Source organism: Thalia democratica, chromosome 6, assembly GCF_965202585.1.
Source record: "Thalia democratica chromosome 6, ktThaDemo2.hap1.1, whole genome shotgun sequence".
Lineage (NCBI taxonomy): Eukaryota > Metazoa > Chordata > Thaliacea > Salpida > Salpidae > Thalia > Thalia democratica.
Window position 1 is genome coordinate 63,137,633 of NC_139170.1, and position 20,729 is coordinate 63,158,361.

Sequence of the window (20,729 nt, forward strand, 5' to 3'; positions counted from 1 at the left end):
TCTTATTTTCTCTAAAAAAAGTCTCTCATTAATACTCTCTTTTATTTACACTAAAACAAAAATAAAACACCTTATACTTTTTTTGTTCGTGTTATAATTATTTTTAAGAACTTTATTTGATAAAAGAATTATTTTCTGCTCCTCTTGTAGTGCTAGTAAATATAATCTGTTGCGTATAAAATGATAACTTGTTGTTGCGTCCTTTACCATTCGCTACATTATCTGCTTCATCCTTTGAGTTCGATTTTGTTATTTTCTAATCGTTTCTTCGTTTTTTAGCTCAAGTTCAAGTAATTTATCAGCCACCAAACTACAATCGGAACGAGTTATCTGATTTTCTTTGTCAAAGTCGAATCCAACGTAAGTTTTGGTTTATCTCCGGGTTCTACCCCAAGTTTTACAGTCGCTGTCAAAGATTTAGTGGTTTTCTTGTAATTTTTGTTTAGTGGCTTGAAAAATAGTAATTACTTGTAGTGTGCCTTATTTGATCGTTTTGAAATTAACTGTAACAAATAATTAATAATTTTTTCAAAGTAACTTTAAAATTAGTAATAAGTTGTCATGTGTATTTTACTCATTTAAACTTTGCTGTAACATAACTATATCATCTAAGTTACTGTTTGTCGTAACAAAGTAGTAATAAATGTTTTGTTGTGTGTTCATTCGTTTTAAAAGTAAATGTAGCACATACAATTTTCTAAATTTAAATCAGTCTTTTAACTATTTTTGTTAGTTTTGGAATTTTATAAAACTATTAACATTAACAGTACTTACTCTTAGGATATTTTTATTTATATAGATTTTGCCACGACAACCTTATAACATTTAATATAAGCCGATTCATCAAGTTTAGAATTAACTAGTTCTCACACAATTCATTAGTTTTAATTAGTGCATTAACAATAACATAATTTTTAGTTTTTCCAAATCATCCCTAATATGTCCTTTATACCTCATAACCATTCTAGACCTGTAGGTTACAATTTCAGCAGGGCATATGGTTAGAATGTAACAAAACAAAAAGTTACCAAACAAGATTAAGGGTTAGGGGCAACAGTGATAGTAAAAGAAAAATAATAATTAAAATTAAAAAATGTTATCGCAAAAAAAAAAAAAAAAAACAGTGCAAGTTTGTCCACTCGTGCAAATTTGTAAACTACCTAAGAAAAATACGAGGCGACGACAGTGTTATGTACTAAATCATTTTGTATTACTGAAAAAATGTTTTTCCAAAAATCTATAATGTTTTGAGTTATATTTAGTTTGTATGACATACGTAGTGTTCTCTTTTGGTTACTAAGTTTTATAAGTATCAAACATGTTTTATTTTTATAATTAGGGACGTCATAGTTATAATTTATTTTTATTTAGTTTAAAAAGACCTGGGTTTCTATTTAAATTGGTTATTTAGTATACTTGCATGTAGTTATTATGACGTAATACATTAGACTAAACTCTATTTTAAATGAAAAACTAAAAAATTAACGAATAATATAGAGTTTTAGTCTAAATTTTTGAAAAAGTAATATAAAATCAAAATAACCACAATTTTTTAGTTTAAAATCCCCAAATGACGCAAAAATGTTTTAAACCTCGTACCTTGCAATCTTTATGCCTGTTTTATATAAACTCTATACAAGTCTATATTTCTAAATACGCTAGTTGATTTGTTTTATAAAATTTTCTTTGCAATATTTCAAAAACATTTTAATTCTAGATCTATATTTATTAAAAAAGTTTGTTTAAACTGCTCAATTTACATGTCAAACCGTTTTATGTTGATTTTCTGCTAAAAACTTGTACATAAAATATTTTACAACTATTTTTGTTTCTTACTACTCAAAAGTTTTTTTATTTGAAATTTTAGTTTAAAAGTTTTAATTAACTATTAAAATGTTAAAACGGTATCCTTAGAGCTTTTGGTACTTTAATTGTGTTTTCGTGTCTACTTAATCTGAAATATTTTTATATTCTCAATTTAAATTTCCTATAAAACCTTGTCTAGATGTTTTTGGTGTACAAAAGGTAACAAGGGATGATAAACGGTTTAAATTTTTTTTTAATAAAAAGACCAATGGTTGTAAGCATTTAATTGGAATATTTAAAATTACAATTTCAATAACTGAAATGAAACAGCTACTTACCTTAAATATGAATTGAGGTTAAAGTCATTTTTCGTAATTAATTATTAAAAACTTCATAAAATGACAAGTTTTTTTTAATTAAAATACTTTGATTTACATGTACATAATTTGTAGTTATAAATTATAAATAAAAAATACTTATATATTAACAAAAAGTCTAATAAAAAAATCTTTTAAATTTTAAATGTTTTATTTCTAACATATACAACTAACAGACGACAATACTAACAATCAACTAAGTAATTAGCTCAATATACACAACTGAAAAGATTGTTCAGGACTCTGTTGTTTAACTACAGCATTATATATATTTTCAAAACTGTTATAAAGATATAAAATAAAGTACAGTATAAACAATCTTTGCATGAAGTCACAATAGTAATATAAAACTATATAAAATTATTTTGTAAAATTTAAGCTACATTTTACATTTTTTGTCCCACTGTATTGTTATAATCAAAAATTTAGGAATGGGCTGTTCTCCGGCAAAAGCAAGCTCATTAAACAGATCATCGGAGAACAGTTTTTTTTTGGTCTACTGTTTTGTTTTTGTTTAAAAAGTGCCAGTTTCTTCCACTATCGTCAACTACTAACTTGTTATTCAGACTACGATATGTTTTAGTTATTTTAGTTTTGCTGCATTCTTTTTTCAACTCTGACTTTGGAATGAAGCAGAGAAAACAACAATTTTTAAGCCTACAGAATTCACATTCAAATTTCTTTCATTACGGCTATACAAAGTCGTTTTGAAAAAAGTGTCCGTAAAGTACGTTACTTTTCCTAGTGAATCAGATATATTTCTTTCGATTTCAAAACCATTACTTAAAATTGACTCAATGTTGATAAATTAAGTTCCGTGAGCAACAGCTAGACCAGGGGTCGGCAAACTGCGGCCCGCGGGCCAAATGCGACCCTCGAATGTTAAATCTGCGGCCCGCGAGCGCGTTTATTTTTTGAATTGAATGCGGCCCGCGGAAGAAAATTTTGTGGCCCGCGAGCATGTAAATGTGGCCCGCAGATCAATAAACATTTAATCTTTTTTTTTTGTTTAATTTTATTAATTTCGTTTTAAGTCTCTGTTTAACATTTTAAAACAATTAAAAACTTTACAGTATCAGCTTAAACATGTAAAAAAGACTGATTAGCATTCCACCAGGTTTTTTCTCAGTTTCATTATAAATTTTTTCTTACAACAGCAAGTTTAGGTACTTTTTACATGTTTTTTAAAACTAAGCTTCTTTTAAAGATGTTTGATTAATAAAAGTTATATTTTAGTGTGCTCAAAAATATTTAAAATATCATATTAGTAATAAAAAAGGTTTATTTTTTTTTGATTTTTACACGTTTTGATTTTTTATAAGACTTTTCAGCACTTTAAATTAATTCCTATGCACACAAATGTACAAAGATGCTTATGTTTTAATCGGCATACTGACAATTCCCACTCGCGATCATTTCCCAGCCGTGCACAATTCCCACTCGAAAAATTTTTAACTTTCTTTATTTATTCCTTTATTTACTAATACTTTTGTTTTATTTTTATTTAATACTAATTTATGTTTTACCATCAATGTTACCCCTAACCCTTGGTTGGTAAGCGGTTCTCGGATTTGATCGGGTTTGAAATGATCGCGGGTTAGAAAAAAAAGGTTCCCATTTTAAATCACGTTTTATTTAATTTTAAATTAGATTAATTTTAGTTAATTAATAATTTTCCAAAATTATTGTTTATACATGTAGTATCTAGGTGTGTAAAGACACATTCAAAACAATACATGATATAAATTAAAATATTTTTGGTGGCTATACATTTTCATTTTTTATACAATGTTTTTTTTTGAAAAACTCATTTAATTTTTATGCATTAATGTACACAGTTACTGTTTTTTTGAACTACCTATTTAATACAAACTAAATTTAGGGATGGCAAATAAACAACTAAACATTGCCACACACTTATACTATGACTATCTGTAGATTTCAAATATCAAGTCAATTTAGTCATTTTTTCAGTTTTTGGTCTGAATAAATCTTTGTATACTAAAGTATTAGGCTAGTTTTTGGTCATTTAGGCTGGCTTTTTTGCTTTATGAGTGGTAAATTAAATGTATGATGTATGTTTTGTTGAACTTACAGTTTTGATTTGAATTATAATATATGTTATAGGTCTTGCAGCTGATAAAATTTGAAATATTATTTATATAATTGTATACATATAGGTGTGAACAATTAGTATTGCTAAAAAACTTGAATCCCGGAAAAGCTTGGAATTTGAAAACTTATGCTTAAAACTCTGGAAAAATCTTAAATTTGAGAATTTGTGAAAAAATTGTAACTTTGAACAGTTTTTACAAGTAAAGTAATGAAATTTCGATTTGACACAAAAAATTACTATATAAATACTTTTTTTAAACACATTAAAAGTAGCTTAACAGTATCTATTTAGTATTTCTAAATTAACTAAGACAGTTTTTTTATTACATGTAATTTAATTTTGTACCAAAAAAGAGAAGCAGAAAATTAAACTTTCAAAAACTTTATGTAAGTGCATTGCATCTTTGCTTTTAAAACGCCTTCACCTATTGTTGTGCATTGGAACTAAACCTCGAAACTTTTATAAAAATCAAAGTCAGTAAAAACACCTCTAATAAAAACTTTCAGATGAGCAATATCTATTGTACCAGTTATCTCATCTTAACAGATTGATTAAAGTTCTAATTTGATTTATGCTGCTTTATAATCTTCAGAGATTTACTAAACATGACTTCTTGTTGTCATTGAAGAAATAAACAAAAAATGTTTTACTACCACCAACATAAATTCTTAGAAAAGTTTTTAATTCTAAACGGTATCTTCTTTTTAGTAATTATTTTTGCTACTTTATAACTTGCCTTAACAGTTTTTCTGATCGGTCTGTAGTTACTGAACATAATCATTTGCTTTGTTGAAACTGACTATAGCTATTTGTTTTTTTTTGTTTCTCGCAATAACTCCTAACTAACTTTTTTAAAATTTTATAGCTCGTTTTAAAGTTCACACTTACTCTTTAAATACAACATCTTTATTGCAGATAAAGAATTGCTATAATGTTCAATAAAAAGTTAAGTTTTTCTACTTTATTAATGGCTTAACTAATTTTGAAACTTTTGTTAAAAATGTCTAACAAACGTAATTGTCCATTCAAGCTGACTTATGATATTATTTTTGCTATATATTTAATTCACTGTTAATAAACTTCGTTATTTCTTTATTTTGTCACTTATTTTAAAAAGGGTTGCCTAACAAACAGTCTAGTTTAAAACTTTGAAAAATTCAAACTAGGTTAAATCTGTTTAAGACATTTAAAAGAAATTTAGGTAATATTTCAAACACTTTAAATAAATATTCGAATTCTCAAAACAGTTTTTATGACTGTAGTGTAGTTTACTAATTGTAATTTTTTCTGGTCTACTTATACATTGTGTACTTTATATACTGATGATATTTTAGTTAGGTATCTGAGCTTGATTAATTGCAAGTTTTTGCACTTTTTTAAAGTTGAAACCCTGTTAAAAGCTAATTAATTACTAATAAGTTACTTTATTAGAGTATTTGAACACTAATTATGTTAAAAAAGTTCACAATTAATTAAGACTTAAGTATATTCGTCAATATAAATGTTACTCCAATAAATATTTATGATTAAAATAGGCATTCTATGTGTAGCTATATATCATTTAAATTAATAAAGTGAACAAAAGTAAAAGTTTCTTTAATGTGATTAAAACTAAAATCAAAAAATTATTCAAATATCACTAAAACTAAAACTGCGGCCCACGAAGATTTTGGAAACTTGAAATTTGGCCCGCGAGCACCAACTGCCTGCCGACCCCTGGGCTAGACAGTGACTAAATGTAGCAGAATCGCTGTAAATGTCAAAAATTTTTTAAATTTCATAATGCCTTTCATCTAGAATATCATTAGAGTTGTAAATCCAATCAGAAATGTTTTTTATATCCCGTTCATTCGCACTTTCAAAATTCTCTTGAGCAATATATGTACAGAAAGAGCAATTTTTTGTAGAAAACATTCTATCAGAAATTTCTAGTACAGCTGCAATAAAATAATTTAACTGCAATAATAAGAAAATAAGAAATTTAAATTTGTGTGTAATGCTATGAAAACATTATAGTAAACAAAACTGTTTATTTTTATGATGGTAAAGATATTAAGATTTTTATTTATAAACTTATATCTAGTCTAAAACTAAATTACTATTAAGGTTAGTAAAAACTCAAAAACCAAATTAAAATCTTAATGTATGTGCATGACTGTTTTTTGCTGAATATAAACATGAATTTAACAGTTCTTTAATATTAGTTTGAACATTTTGGTTCAATAAAGTTTGTAAAGGAAAATTTCATATTTCTGAGTTATCCTTTCTGAATAAATTTTTAAATTTGTAATTTTTAAGTAGACTTTATGAATTACATAACACACGATGAATTAAACTTTGTATATAAATAGTACATTTAGATATTCTTTAATGCTAGAATCGTGTATATGTCATCAGTTTGATGTTTGAATTTAATTCAAGTGTTACTAAATTATGTTTATATACTTTTATTTCTCATATTAAAAACAATAGCTAAAGACTTTTTAAACCTTGTCAACTCATTAACATTGTGCCTCTTCAAGAATAACTTGAAAGTTACTGTCGCCACTAGTATAGTTAATTTTTTTAAAAAAGAACAAAGTTAACAAAATTTACATTAAAGATTACTTTTAGTAGTTGAAAAGACTTTCTGATATGTTATATTCTTTGACAAATGGTTAGTATAGTAATACTTACTATAGCAAATAGTAATAATTTTTTATCAATGTGATAACAATAAATAAAGTTTAGTACACTATTAACAACCATTTGTTTATTCTTTTCTGCCAAAAGAATACATTTGATCATGTTTTTAAAAGTTTCAGTCTTGAAAAAATTAATTTTAAAACTTTTTTAGACATCGTTGCTTAAAACCCTTTTAACAAGTTATTATTTACAGTGAAATTAAATTTTTTTTTCACTTGATTATTTTGTTGCACTTTATTAAATTAATAAACTGACATTTGTGAAGGCTAAAACTACTATTATGTCCTTATTTTCCCTTACTAATAAAAAGTATTTTATCAACTACTTATATTTTTAAAACTTGTGATTAGGATAACAAATATTTTCATATTGAAAAAAAAATTAATCATTAAGGACAAAAACTGATCTGTCAAATGACAAAAAAAAATAAAAATTTTTTCTATAAGCTGGTTAGATACTAATTTTCTATCTATTTAAGGATAACGAAATATATTGATATCTCAGTTTTGACATTAATTTTAATACATAAGCTAATTATTTTTTCAATCAAACTAAAATCGTTGTATAGAAGTTTATATATTTATAACTCAAAAATCCCTCAATAAAAACTAAATCTTGATCTGTTACTCAGACAGTTGTGTAATACAGCTTTTATAACCATTATTAAAGCAAACTTAGTATAAAGGGTACATTATAAACATTTACAGCAACTTTAAAAAACAATTTGTTTATTATTCAATATTCTTTTTTTTACTCTAAATAATCTACTAACCTATATATGTTAATCATATTACTTTATCAATATTACACTGTTTTTTTATAACAAACTACATACTATTTTATTAAGTTATGTAATAAAAATTATGTGACGTAATTTTTAAAGCAGTAAATAATTATAAATTGAACACTTGTATTATTAAAAAAATTATCGCTTTTAAACACTTTAATCACTAATAGGTTTCCTTTTCATAAAATACGACTTTGTCAAGTACAACAAAACAGTATACTGCGCTTAGCATTTTTTTTTTTAATTAAAGTGTTATTAAAAAACTTATTTATGCATGAACTTTTAATAAAACTATAATGCTGCACATACAACGATTATAAATTCATACGTGAATAAAAAGTTTATAGTCGTGCTAATTTTATAACAAATTTAATTGAAGTAATGATACAAGTCAAAACTTAAATAAAATTGAGAATTATTTGAAAATAATGTCCATTAACTTGTTTTATATGTCCTGAACATGACTTGATACTGTATTCTGGTGTATGACTCGAAAACCTAAAAGTTTTTTCGTACACCAGGTCCCAGGTAATCAGCAAAAAATTAACAAATCTAAATGAATCAAAAATTTATTTTCTACTAGCATATTTATACCATAAATCTTGAAATTTTATTTTATAAATATTTACTTTAAATAATGTATAAAACGAAAGTTTGGCTAAAGTCAACGCATAATTAAGTAAATCCAAGAATTTTTTTATGAAACGAATATCATAACACCATGTAAAGATCCTAAGTATAAATCCTAGATATAAAACTTCTTATAAGTATAAACTATGCTAAAACATAATTTGTGCATGCATCTTAGTAACAATCCCAAATTTCAATTTTAAATTGTCAGTTTTTTTTATTAAGTTAGATTAGTAGTAGATAACGAGTCTTTAGTTTAATCGATTAGATCTCAAGTGTTAAAGTATTAATTCACACCATAGACGTAGCTTAGTACGTTTCTGCAAATCTACAGAATCGTATACTTATGTGCGAAAAAACTTTTAGAATTATCGACGGCAGTGTCGTTTTTTATTTTGAAATTATTTCTATTAAAATTTTATTGTTTTAATAGTGTTGTTTTTGTAGTCGAAGTACATTATTCTGAATGAAATTAATAAAATATGCTCTAATAATATTTTCTCTAGTTGATGTAAGTTCGACTATTTTAAGTGAATAAAGATGCTTTATTTTCTTATTTACTCAAAACGTTTTTTTTAACTCGTATATACCAACAGATGTTTAGTACTGAGTAAAACAAAATGAGATAATAAATGGATAAAATCATTGTTTTATGTAATTAAAATAAAAACTTTAAATTACAAAATAATTATAGACTATTCAGCGACAAAAAATATGATTTGTGAATAAAAAACAGAGTATTTAAATAGTATAAAACATTTTATCTGTAAGAAACATATAAAAGTAAACTGACGATTGTGTACAGAGCTCTTATACGTTTTCTTCTTTTTTTATTAAATATTTTTATTCTTGGCTGCTTATTTTAGCTTACTTGATTTTTTCTATTAGAAAACTTATGCTCTAAATCTTTTTTTTTTTGAATTAACTTGTTTTATTTGAATATTTTCCAGAAAATATCATTAACAAGACGTTAGAAGGTATCCGTGATGTGCAAATTGATAACCAAACGGTTTTTTTTTCGTTCACCTATGAGCATTTTTTTTGTTGTTTAATAATCAACATTACACATTTGAAAATAAGGACGAAACTGGTCTCAGTTTACTTATAATATATGTTTAGGCTTTTATATGCTTGTTTAGTAGTTTTTAAATACTTCAAAACAAATTAAATACTGTAATAATATATTCAAATCGCAAACAAAGCTTTCACTTTTAATGGATAAAATGACTACTCAAATCGTATATGCAATGATATTTTTATTATTAAAAATTATACGCAGTGTTAAAACTCATTTAGTTTTTGAAAGATTCAAACTAATTTCTAAGATAATAAAAAGTCGCAATACAAACAGTTTAAAGCTTAATACCACTTTTTTCTAAAAATAATTGCTAAACAGTTACTTTTTATGTTATAATTTAAAAAATAACGAGCTTTTATTAAGTACATTTTTTCGTGAACTCTAACAACCTTGCTTTAAAAACAATTGTAAAACACGAGTTAAACGTGGTGTACTGTGGTGTACGAATCGATAACCGAAAGTTTCCTTTGTACATGAGGCCAATTTAGAAGAAATTACTTAAGAAATTACTTAAGACCTGAAAAGTGTGGAATTTAAAACTTAAAATATGAAAGTTAGACTACATATGAAAGAACTATCATAAATGCAAAATTTTTTTTTTGTAATATTGAGAACTTTTTTATTAAAAAAAGCATTTAAAATAGCATTACAGTAATTTTTTAATTTTGTAATACTGTATAACATCTTAAATTTGATTATATACCAAAAACAGAATAATAAATTACTACTTTCAAAAGCCTGGAAATTTTTTGAAAAAACCATTGGCAACCCAGTAAATATTTAACTATAAAACTGCTTGCTTACATCTTACATTTGTAAAATATTTATTAATTCTGGTATACTTAAATGAAAATGTTATAACTTTTTTTCATAGATTCTTCTAAAAGCACATAAGAAGGGATTGGGACGAAGAAGATTATTCGGATAATAAATTTGATGCTTTTTTGAAACCAAGACTTCAACTACACTATGATATCATCGATGGTGTTCTACCAAATCCATTAGTTACCAGGTTATAATAACTTATACTGATTTGATGCATATCTGAAATCAAGACTTCAACTACATTATGATATCATTGATGGTGTTCTACCAATTCTATTGGTTACCAGGTTAGAATAACTTATAATAATTATATAAATTTAATGGTTATTTGAAATCAAGATTGCATCTACATTATGATATCATTGATAATGTTTTGCCAATTCCATTGGTTACCAGGTTTAAATTAAATAAACAAATATTAAATATATATATAATTTACTAAATTACAATCTAATTAAAAAAATGAGAACATAAAATAAGGGTCAAAAAATACTGGTGTATAAATTAAAACTTTAAGTATGAACTATAAAGCAGTCTTAATAAAACATAAAAAGTTTAATTAATTTTTGAGATATAGTCATTATTACATGGTTACCACTTATTCAGAATAACTTGAGCTAGTTTAAAATTTTTTAAAAACTTAAGCTAGTTTTAATTTTTATCTCAAATATCTAGCTAATTTTAGTAACTTTAAATATTAATATCTTAAAAACTTTTTTTTGTACTTGAATAAGTATTCGCAATACTAATTATATATATTTTTAATTTTTATTTATTTTTGAATTATAGGTATTTAAACTTTATTAACTGTAATTTTTATCTGTATTTGGCTAACACAAAGTATTAAAAAAGATTCTAATGAACTTAGACAACTCAGTCTATCACTAGTTTGATGTAACTTGGCTAGTTTTTGGTAACTTAGGCTGACTTAAACTTTTTTTTGAAAAACTTTTAATACAAAAGTAAGGACTGCAATTTTTTTAATGTAATTTTCCTCAAAAATGTTTATCTTTCACTAGTTGTAAAATTGGAAGAAATTTTAAGCTAAGCAAAGTACTTTTAACAAGAGATTAAGTTTATATATTGTATTTAGGGTAAAAATTAAAACATTTTGTTTTTTAGTTATATCATTAAAAACTGTTCACAATGTTGTAAGTTATTTTCGTTATTATTCGAATATTAAAATTCTATGTTTTTTTTTTTGTAATTTAATCTAATAATAAAATATAAGCAAATATAATATATTTTGATTTATTTAAACTCCAGACAGCTGTTTAAGGTGTGCTAGCAATTAATCCATAAATAAACAAAAACGTTTTGCTTTATCATAACTTTCCCAAAATTACCAGAAAACTTATGTTTGTTTAAACTCTGCTTTGTATAAACTTTATGTGTACTTTACCTTAAATACAACCAACTTTACATTATATTATACATTAAAACCAAAATAAGTAACTGTCATCAACAATATTTTGTTATGTACAGTATGATGTATTTCAAAAAAAAATTCTCGAATTTCATGTAAAAACTTGTTTAAACTTGATAAATAAAAGTTTAATATTTACTTAAGGCTAGTCACGTTCTATTTAGTGTATATATTTTAGAATAAAGTATATTTATTACAGAGAATTATAATAAAGTTTTAAAACATTCAAATTAAAGTAACAGTTTTAAATTGTAATATATTTTGAATAAAAATAATTAACTTAATTTAAAGTTTAGTTTTTTTAAGTTTAAAAAAGTATTTTTTTTTAAATAAGCTAAATTCTAAAAGTCCCGTAAACTAAACCTAAAACGCCTTAGATCAATTTTAACTTAAAAATATAAAAAAAGTAAAAATTGAAGGTAATGTTGAAAGTATGGATCAATATATGTCTTCTTGATATATAAAAAGTTGTGGTGTGAGTAATTCCTAAATAATTTATGTCAATTAAAGTTTTAAATGTGTTTATTTTAAAAGCACTATTGTTCAAACATCTAAAAATTCGGAAAAAAAAAATATGTTGTACTCAACAAAGGTATATTATGCATTAGTTGGTAAAAGGTTATTAATTAAGACAGATACTTAAATAGATTAATTGAAATAATTTTTAAAGATCCCCAAATTAAAAGTAATATTTTAAAAAACACAAAAAAGGTTATGATAGCCCACAAATAATTTAAAATAAATTTATAGTTTAGTGCGATATATTGCCTTAAAACTAAACGATAAAAAATAACCTTAAAACTATCTAGTCGTATAGCCAATTATTATATGGTTTATTTTTACTGCAATTATTAATTCAGTAAAAATATAACTATTAATGGTAAAGAAAGGTTAAAAAATAATATCCAGTGCAATGAGTTGCCTTGAAATTTATTCATAAAGCACAACATTTTCGTGTTGAAGTTATATAGCCACTAAACCAATTATATCACAACCACAAAAGTTAAAACTTTTTTTCAAAACTTTGCCACAATTATAACACGCGCCTAACAGTTTATTCTTACCAATATGCTCAAGTGGCAATTGTTTATCAAAACTTAATTGTTTATGACGTAATAACAGGACCACTTGATTAGCAAACTGCCCCCATTCTCTAACTAAAAGTTAATTTGTATAGCTGAAACGTTTTTTGTTTGCTAGTCGACCTTTTTGTAACAACTTTAAGTTTAGCCTTCTATTTTTCCTGGTTAAGTTAAAAAATTTAGCAAAACTATATTGTAAATTTTTCCATCCACTTAAAATAAATAACTTTGCAAAACCGTGTAATATATTAATTAACTTTTATATGCTGTTGTCAGTTTTTTTTTTATAGCGTAATTATACTTATACTATACGAACAGTTAATGTAGTTTATTGTTTGCTGTAGAAAAAAAATCTCTCTAAATATTGTGTATGTTTTAATAAAATAAATTAAATAGAATTAACTTTCTAAGTTTAGAAAATTAGCATTATTACAAATTAATAAAACTAACTTTTTTAATAATAAACTGGCAAGTAAATTATATTCTAGCTTTATATTTCAATTTTATAGTTCTACTTTACCAACTGGTAATGTATAGAGTTGTATGAGAATTTTGTACTTATAATATACAAACTTTACCGGCACACATACAAAGAGAAGGTGAACCATCGAATAGCGAAGCTGTTGAATGTTGGAAGAGGTATTACGAAGTTCTCATGCTCAGCGGGCTGCTACAAATATGGGAGACTCTTCAATTGAGGTAACAATATTGTATACGTCTATTTTAACGTGTATAACACCTAAAAACTTCTAAAACAGCAAAAAAATATCAGCGACAATTTAATGTTCAAAATGATTAAAAGTTATCCAAGTAGTAATATTGAAATATCTTTAGAAATTATTAAGTTTGTAATTAATTTGACATTTTAAGTTTGTTGCATATTCTAATTTTTTTTTAAACTTTATTTAGTTTTTGTTTTAATTTAAATGAAGTTAAAGCTCTTAAATATTAACCAAAAGATATAAAAAACAAGGTTTCAAGGGATTAGTTGGTTGAAATTAAATATACTAAAGTTACCTCATCTCAATTTGTACTATTTTGTTTTTAAAACTTTTCAAAGCTATTGGACACCTCAAATATCATAATATAGCATAAGGTTTACAAACCATTGAATCTAAGTAGTGAAATGTTTGTTAGTGAAAAAATAATTATATGTTAAACAACTAATCCTATGTAATTTTGGTATTGTTACTAAATAAAATAAATAAATTTTGTATTTCTCCTCAGAGCTGACGGGCCATGTTTTCCTCGAGTATTGAGAAAAAGCAACGGAATAAGAGAGGACGGTAGCAAAATAACCCATATTGTTTGCAATAACTTCACACCTAAAATGGTCAGAGATTTCCCTGATGATACTAATATCAAGTTTGTTACATTTGTTTCGGTGTTATTTTGAATATTATAGTACTATAATAGTGCACTTTTGATTTCTTTTTAGTTTTTGTCTGTATGTTTTGGTACATCTGTTGATAAATTTTGATAACATTTTGATTTTGTTTTACTTTATCATAGAAAACTTTCAAATAATGTCTTAGTTTAAAGATATACTCACATTTCTTGATAGTTATAAAAGTTATTTTGTTTATCAAATAAACTTTAAACCTTATGGATACTGATAGAAAAGTATTAATTTAACTTATTTTATTTTATATTTATAGACAACACAACACACCCGCATCAGCATTTAAAGATTGCCACCAAGGAGATGTTGTTTGTATTTATCCTGGTAAATACAAGGGTGAAGGTTTTCATGAGTTAACAGAAAAAAATCTCACTATTCAAGGTTTGATGTTTGTTAACATCTATTAAGAGTGTTGTGTGATAAAAAATACAAATATTTAAAAAAGATTATAATTTTTGTAACAAAATATTGAAACTGATTGAAATAAAATGATAAAACATTTTTTGTGTTTCTGGTAACTTAATGTTAGCATAAATATTTAATTTTTTTTAAGTTAAAATGTTGAATACAGAAATTCTAAAAAAAATTAAAAAAAATATTCTAAGGTTTTAGTCTAATAAATGTAAGATAAAACTGTATCTATTCTGCTTAACTTTTTTCACTATAACAAATCAAAAAATAAGCTTGAATAAATTTTCATTACCAATATTCTATTATACTGGCAAAGGCAACAGAGACGAAATAGTTATTGAAGCTGTTATGTGTGATGATCTGTTTGTTAATGTTTGCGCTGAAAATATCAAGTTTGAAAACCTCACTTTTGTTCAAGTCAGTAAAAATTGTATAATTTTATATTAACCTTGTATTTGAAAGAAAATAATATGATAAGTATACACAAATAAAAACATAAACAGATAAAAATTGAAGTTTCAAAAACAAGTATAACCCAATATTGTTAACATAATAGTTATTTATGTTTTTTTTTTTAAATTCTTTGTAAATTAAGTGCTATAAATATTTTTTTTTAATATACTAAATTTTGTTTGTAAGTTTGCTGAAAATTAAGACAAAATAAGCTAAATAGCAATTTTGTTAAAAAAATTGTTTCACTTTAACATTCTCTTTTAAATTTTACCATTTGAAAGTCAAATATTTAAAAAAAAGTTTCTTAAAAATAGAAAAAGTTTCTAAAAACTTATGAAGTTAGTAAAGTTATTTTGTCAACTTAGCTAATTAGAAGGTATTACTATCAACCAAGAAACAAATGCATAGCTGCAAACTATATAAACGCAATATAATGCATTCAATCACAACCTTCGATAGCTCAGTTGGTAGAGCGGTGGACTGTAGCATGAAGATAGAAATCCATAGGTCGCTGGTTCGACTCCGGCTCGAAGGACTTTTTTTTTATGTAATAGAAAAGCCTACATATAATAGGCCATAGGGAGATCAAACATTATTTTTACAGAAGTTAACATTGGAACCTTATTTAAATGCTTAATTCCACAAAATATCTTTATAAATAATAAAAAGTTAAAATATGTCAGTTTAGTAAAAAGTTTTAATACCAGCGTATGGAGAATATTTAATTTATAACAACAAATTGTACAGTAATCTTCCTTTATTGTACCAGCATATGTTTCTGTGTGTCCACGAATCAACACACTTCAACTGGGTTGTTAATGGGAAAGATAACTTATTAGTTTATAGAATATTTAATAAAAGAATATTAATAAAGAATATTCAATTAATATATTTATTTACACAAATTTCTGAGTCCATTTGTATCTCAAAGACTAACTTTATAAAACGGTACAAATATAACTGCTAGCTGATTTAAACATATTTAACAACTTGTTAAAGAGTGTCTTACCTCGTTTACGACTTTATATTTATTAATTATTCTAATTAATTAAAAAAAATTAACTAAAAGGTTAAAATAATATTTATAAACTTTATTTTATATTATATGTTTTTAAACCAGTTAGTTTCATTTATACTAGAAGTATATAAAAATTGAAATAACTTATATGTTTATGTAGTTTTTTTTACTGTATTAAAAAGTAATTTTTTTTAAAGAAGCTTTACATATACGAAGTTTGCTTTTTATTATAAATCTGTATAAACATTGAATAGTAATGTTTAAAATAAAAAATGTTACTGAAAAAAATTAAGAGCATATGTTAAACATTTTATAAGTATATGAACTAAATACATATGTTAGTTTTCAGAATTAGTTGTATATTTATTTCACACTGTCAGCAAAATATACATTTAGGTTTTTAAACTTTGTGTAAAGTAACTAAACTGGGATTTTATTATTATTTTTGTACCGTTTTTTAAAGTTAGTTTTTGAGATACAAATGGACTCATAAATTTGTGTTTATAAATATAAAAATTAATTATTCTCAATACGTTTCTATCAAAACTTTTTACTAAACTGATTTAGTTAAACTTTTTATTATTTATAAATATGTTTTGTGAAATAAAGCTTTTAATAGGGTTCAATGGGGTCACGACTATTCAAATTCGGATAATTCGAATTCGGACAATTTAAACTCTTAAGAAAATATGAAAAGGCAACAACTAAAAAAGTAATGCATATTTGTCAAATATAAAAAATACGTATGTAGTTCTTATTAATATCTACGAACCATTTTTTCTTTTTACAAAAGGTTAACTATTTTTGAGATATGGCTTAAATAAAGTAAAAAAAAAGTTATTTTTAGTAGTTTTTAAAAAACTTGAAAAATATTTAAGATTTTGCAAAAATCAAAAAGTTGCTTGTAGATACTTATAAGATCTACATATGTATTTTTTATTTTTTTCAAATTTATACCACTTATTGAGATATAGTCTTTTAAATTTTTTTTAAGAATTTGAATTGTCGGAATTTGAGTTGTCCGAATTTGAATTGTCATGTAACCGGTTCAATGTTAACTTCTGTAAAAATAATGTTCACTCCCCCTATGACCTATCATATGTAGGCTATTTTAATACATAAAAAAAGTCCTTCGAGCCGGAGTCGAACCAGCGACCCATGGATTTCTAACATCATACATCAGTCCACCGCTCTACCAACTGAGCTATCGAAGGTTTTGATGGCTGCATTTTGTGGAGTTAATTGTATTGGTAAGCTATGCAGGTGTTTATCTAATTGAAAGTTATACCTTCTAATTAGCTAAGTTGAGAAAATAATTTTACAAACTTAATCGGTATTTTAAGCTAATGCTTATTAAGTTTGTAGTTTTTTGAAATAAAAAATTCTGCCAAGCCTAAAAGTTATAATTTTGTTTAAAATATAAATTTTTTGAATATATTTTTTATGTCTAAAAGTTATTTCCTCCTTACATTATTTCACAAGATATGCTATAAATAGTAGAAATTACGTCATGTATTTATAATCTGACATGCTTTTTTAAACAAGTATAGTTATACAAATAATTATAAAATAAAAACCTTTACAGTATATAATGGGGTTGAATAGTGAATAAAACCTAATATATAAGCATATCTTGTAGTTTATTTAACATACTGTATATAGTTCAAAATATACAAAGTATTGAAGATTATGATAATTTACATAAGCTATATTTGTATAAATATATAATATACTTTATTGGAAATTGTAAAATTGAAGTTTAAAGAATTAAACTACAAATATTTAGCTAGAGTCAATAAACTTTGGACGAGTAGTTTATTGAGAATTGTTGTTCATAAATACATATAAAATTAACATGTTTAATATATAAAAACTTTTTATCCGTAGCTTTTTAGGAATTGCTTCAGTGCTATTTACACTAAATGTCAATGCAAAATAAAGTAAATTTTGTAAGATAGTGCAAACTTTACAAACATACACATTATGACCTGTTTAACAAAAAAAGTGTATTAAGTACCAAGTAAAAAGTATTTTAAGTTGTGGTAGCAATATGACAACAGTCGATCAAAAAAAAATCCTAATAAGTTATACTTAACTAAAAATTTTCTGAAAATATAATCATGTGTAAAAGCCAATGCACTAAGATGACCTTATAATAGTGCATAATATTTTAAAGCAAATAAAAAATAATGATACCAACTTTTCACACAGAACGAGAACACGGAAGGACTACTCAGAGTTAAAACCGGTGGAGATTGTCACGTGAGTAACTGTGTGATGAAAATTGACCAATCAGGACATTACGCTGGTTTCACTGTTTACGGTAAATTGAACATCAGCGATTCGCTCATCATCAACAACAATGCTGACTGCTCTGATAATGTGAGTTGAAATTGATTGTTACGAGTAGATATAATAAATTCATTAGTTTTTTGAATTAAATGTACTTTTAGCGCTTTTTAAAATATGTAAATTAAACGCTCAGGTTTTGATTCTTTAAGCAGGGTTTGCTAAAACAAACGATAACCCCCTCATTGGGAAATGTTTTAGCTAACAGGGGGTAATACTTGTAAGGGAGGTAAAAATAAATGTGTGCTTAACTCATAAAGGAAAAAAAAGTGATATAGGGACCATATAATTATCAATGAATGCAAAAGGAAAAGGAGAATGATTTTGGAAAATCATAAAGCAATCAGACAAGGGAGATATTGATATTAATGGTCAATTTCTAATGTAAAAAACTATATAATCAAACAAAATAATACATATATCCACAGGACAACCAAGAGAAATCGGTGATGGAAGTGTATGAAGGAAGCGTATTGACTGTTGAAAATAACAAGATTGATTTGAATGGTAAGAAAGTTTCTGCTGATGGTGACCTCAATAAACAGAAGGGACTCGTTCATTTGCACGTAAGTGTACTGTAATATTAAACTATTTAACTATTAAAGATAATTTTTGCAGCAATCAAACATATCTGTTTGTTTATTAAAAACACTGAAAATAAAAATAATGAAAAAATCTGGTAAACTACAAAATTCTGGTGTGACTTAGATTTTTATTTAAAAAATTAGTGTAGTGTATAGATTTAACAAAATGTTTTATAATGTTAAGTTAATGTCTTTAGTTATAAATTTAATTAAGTTTTGATAGTAAACAATTTGACCAAAGTTTAAATAATTTATAGTGTTAGTTTGTAAATAACTGTAAAGTAATTTAAGCTTATCAAACTTTTATTTTAAACTTATCTCTTAAGTACAAATCGATGCTAATTTTTTAATTGAGTTTCATATGTGAAATTGAATCAATTTTTTTTCTTCTTTAAGCTATTTTCACTATAATAATTTGGAAAAAAAAATATTAATGTTGATTATAAATAATTTATAAAACAAACTTCTCAATCACCAATAGTAAAGATATTAAACAACTTTTTAGTAAAAGATTATTTGTAAAGTTATGTTATTTAAACAGACTTCACAACCACCAATAGTGAAAATACTGAACAACAAAACATCTTGTGATGTTGACATGATCTCTGCAAACATCACCAACAAAAACGAACAACAAAAAGGAGATCCCGGTATCATTGCTGATAAAAGTTTGTTTAAGTATTTATTTCAAAAATATAAGGATTTGATATTTAATTATGTTTTCAAAATTAAAAACAAGCTTAAATTAAAAAAAAATTGTAAAAAAACCTTTATTTTATTAAACAATATCTTTACTATTAAAATTAGCTTGCTAATAAAGCACTTTTATTGAAGTTATTTGAAAAAAGTTAGAACTTTCTCTGGATTAGATAATACAAAGTATTAAAAAAAAAATTCTGAAGTATATTGTTTTCATGAATAGTTGTAAAATAAAAAAGAAACTGTTAATTGACAGTTGTGTTATTGTTTTATGCTTATTAAGAATATAGTTGTGTTTATTCATAACTTACTATTATACTTTTAATTTTAAACATTAAATAAAGCAGTAAGCTCAATTGTAACTTATATATTTCAAAATATTTTTCACCATTTGGTAAACAATTTCTATCTTCTGTATTTGTTTTAAAGATGTTTTACTTTATTTTAAATAATCAATTTATTTTCATTAAAATTTTTACAGTCGATGAATCCCTGAAGCAGTTTGCCAACATTGAAATCAAAGACAACTCCGTAGAGAAAGCATAAAAATCCTTATTTTTTTAACGATTATTCTTTTAATTTCTATAAGTTTTTAAGACAATTTTTTTATATTCAGGTTATTTAATCTCACAAAACTGTATATATTCGTAAATCACAAAATATTTTTTAATATTTTTGAAATGTTTTATTAAAATTTTGAAATGTTCTTTTTTATTCAAAGAAAATAATTATTTACATATTTTTTTTTTATAATCTCAAGAATTTTAATTTTTAATAACTCTGTATATATTTAAATGCTACTAATAATTCAAACTCATTATAATCTCAAGTTTTTCAAAAAAACTCAAAATAGTCCCAAAAAGATGCCTTTTATACAAAACTGTGTTAAAAAACTCAAATTTTCTTTATATTGCTTTCAAGTACTACCTACAACATCATATAAATGAAGCTTTTAACTTCACTGTGTACATATAAATTGTTGCTGAAATGTTTTCCTCAAA

At 24.6% G+C, this 20,729-nt stretch overlaps 1 protein-coding gene and 2 non-coding genes across 3 annotated transcripts; 2 read left to right on the forward strand and 1 right to left on the reverse strand.

Moving 5' to 3' along the window:
* Nucleotides 1-13,396: 13,396 nt before the first annotated feature.
* LOC145839299 (testicular spindle-associated protein SHCBP1L-like) lies at nucleotides 13,397-20,345 on the forward strand. Its single transcript, XM_082946896.1, has 8 exons — nucleotides 13,397-13,511; nucleotides 14,040-14,177; nucleotides 14,471-14,595; nucleotides 14,942-15,042; nucleotides 18,308-18,478; nucleotides 18,874-19,011; nucleotides 19,571-19,697; nucleotides 20,210-20,345. Exons 1-8 carry the CDS (start codon nucleotides 13,468-13,470, stop codon nucleotides 20,272-20,274), a joined length of 909 nt encoding a protein of 302 aa, XP_082803022.1. The 5' UTR covers nucleotides 13,397-13,467; the 3' UTR covers nucleotides 20,275-20,345.
* Trnay-gua (transfer RNA tyrosine (anticodon GUA)) lies at nucleotides 15,528-15,613 on the forward strand. Its single transcript is given in 2 exon segments — nucleotides 15,528-15,564; nucleotides 15,578-15,613. It is a non-coding gene; the product is annotated as a tRNA-Tyr (tRNA).
* On the reverse strand, nucleotides 17,225-17,310 carry Trnai-gau (transfer RNA isoleucine (anticodon GAU)). Its single transcript is given in 2 exon segments — nucleotides 17,225-17,260; nucleotides 17,274-17,310. It is a non-coding gene; the product is annotated as a tRNA-Ile (tRNA).
* Nucleotides 20,346-20,729: the final 384 nt, after the last annotated feature.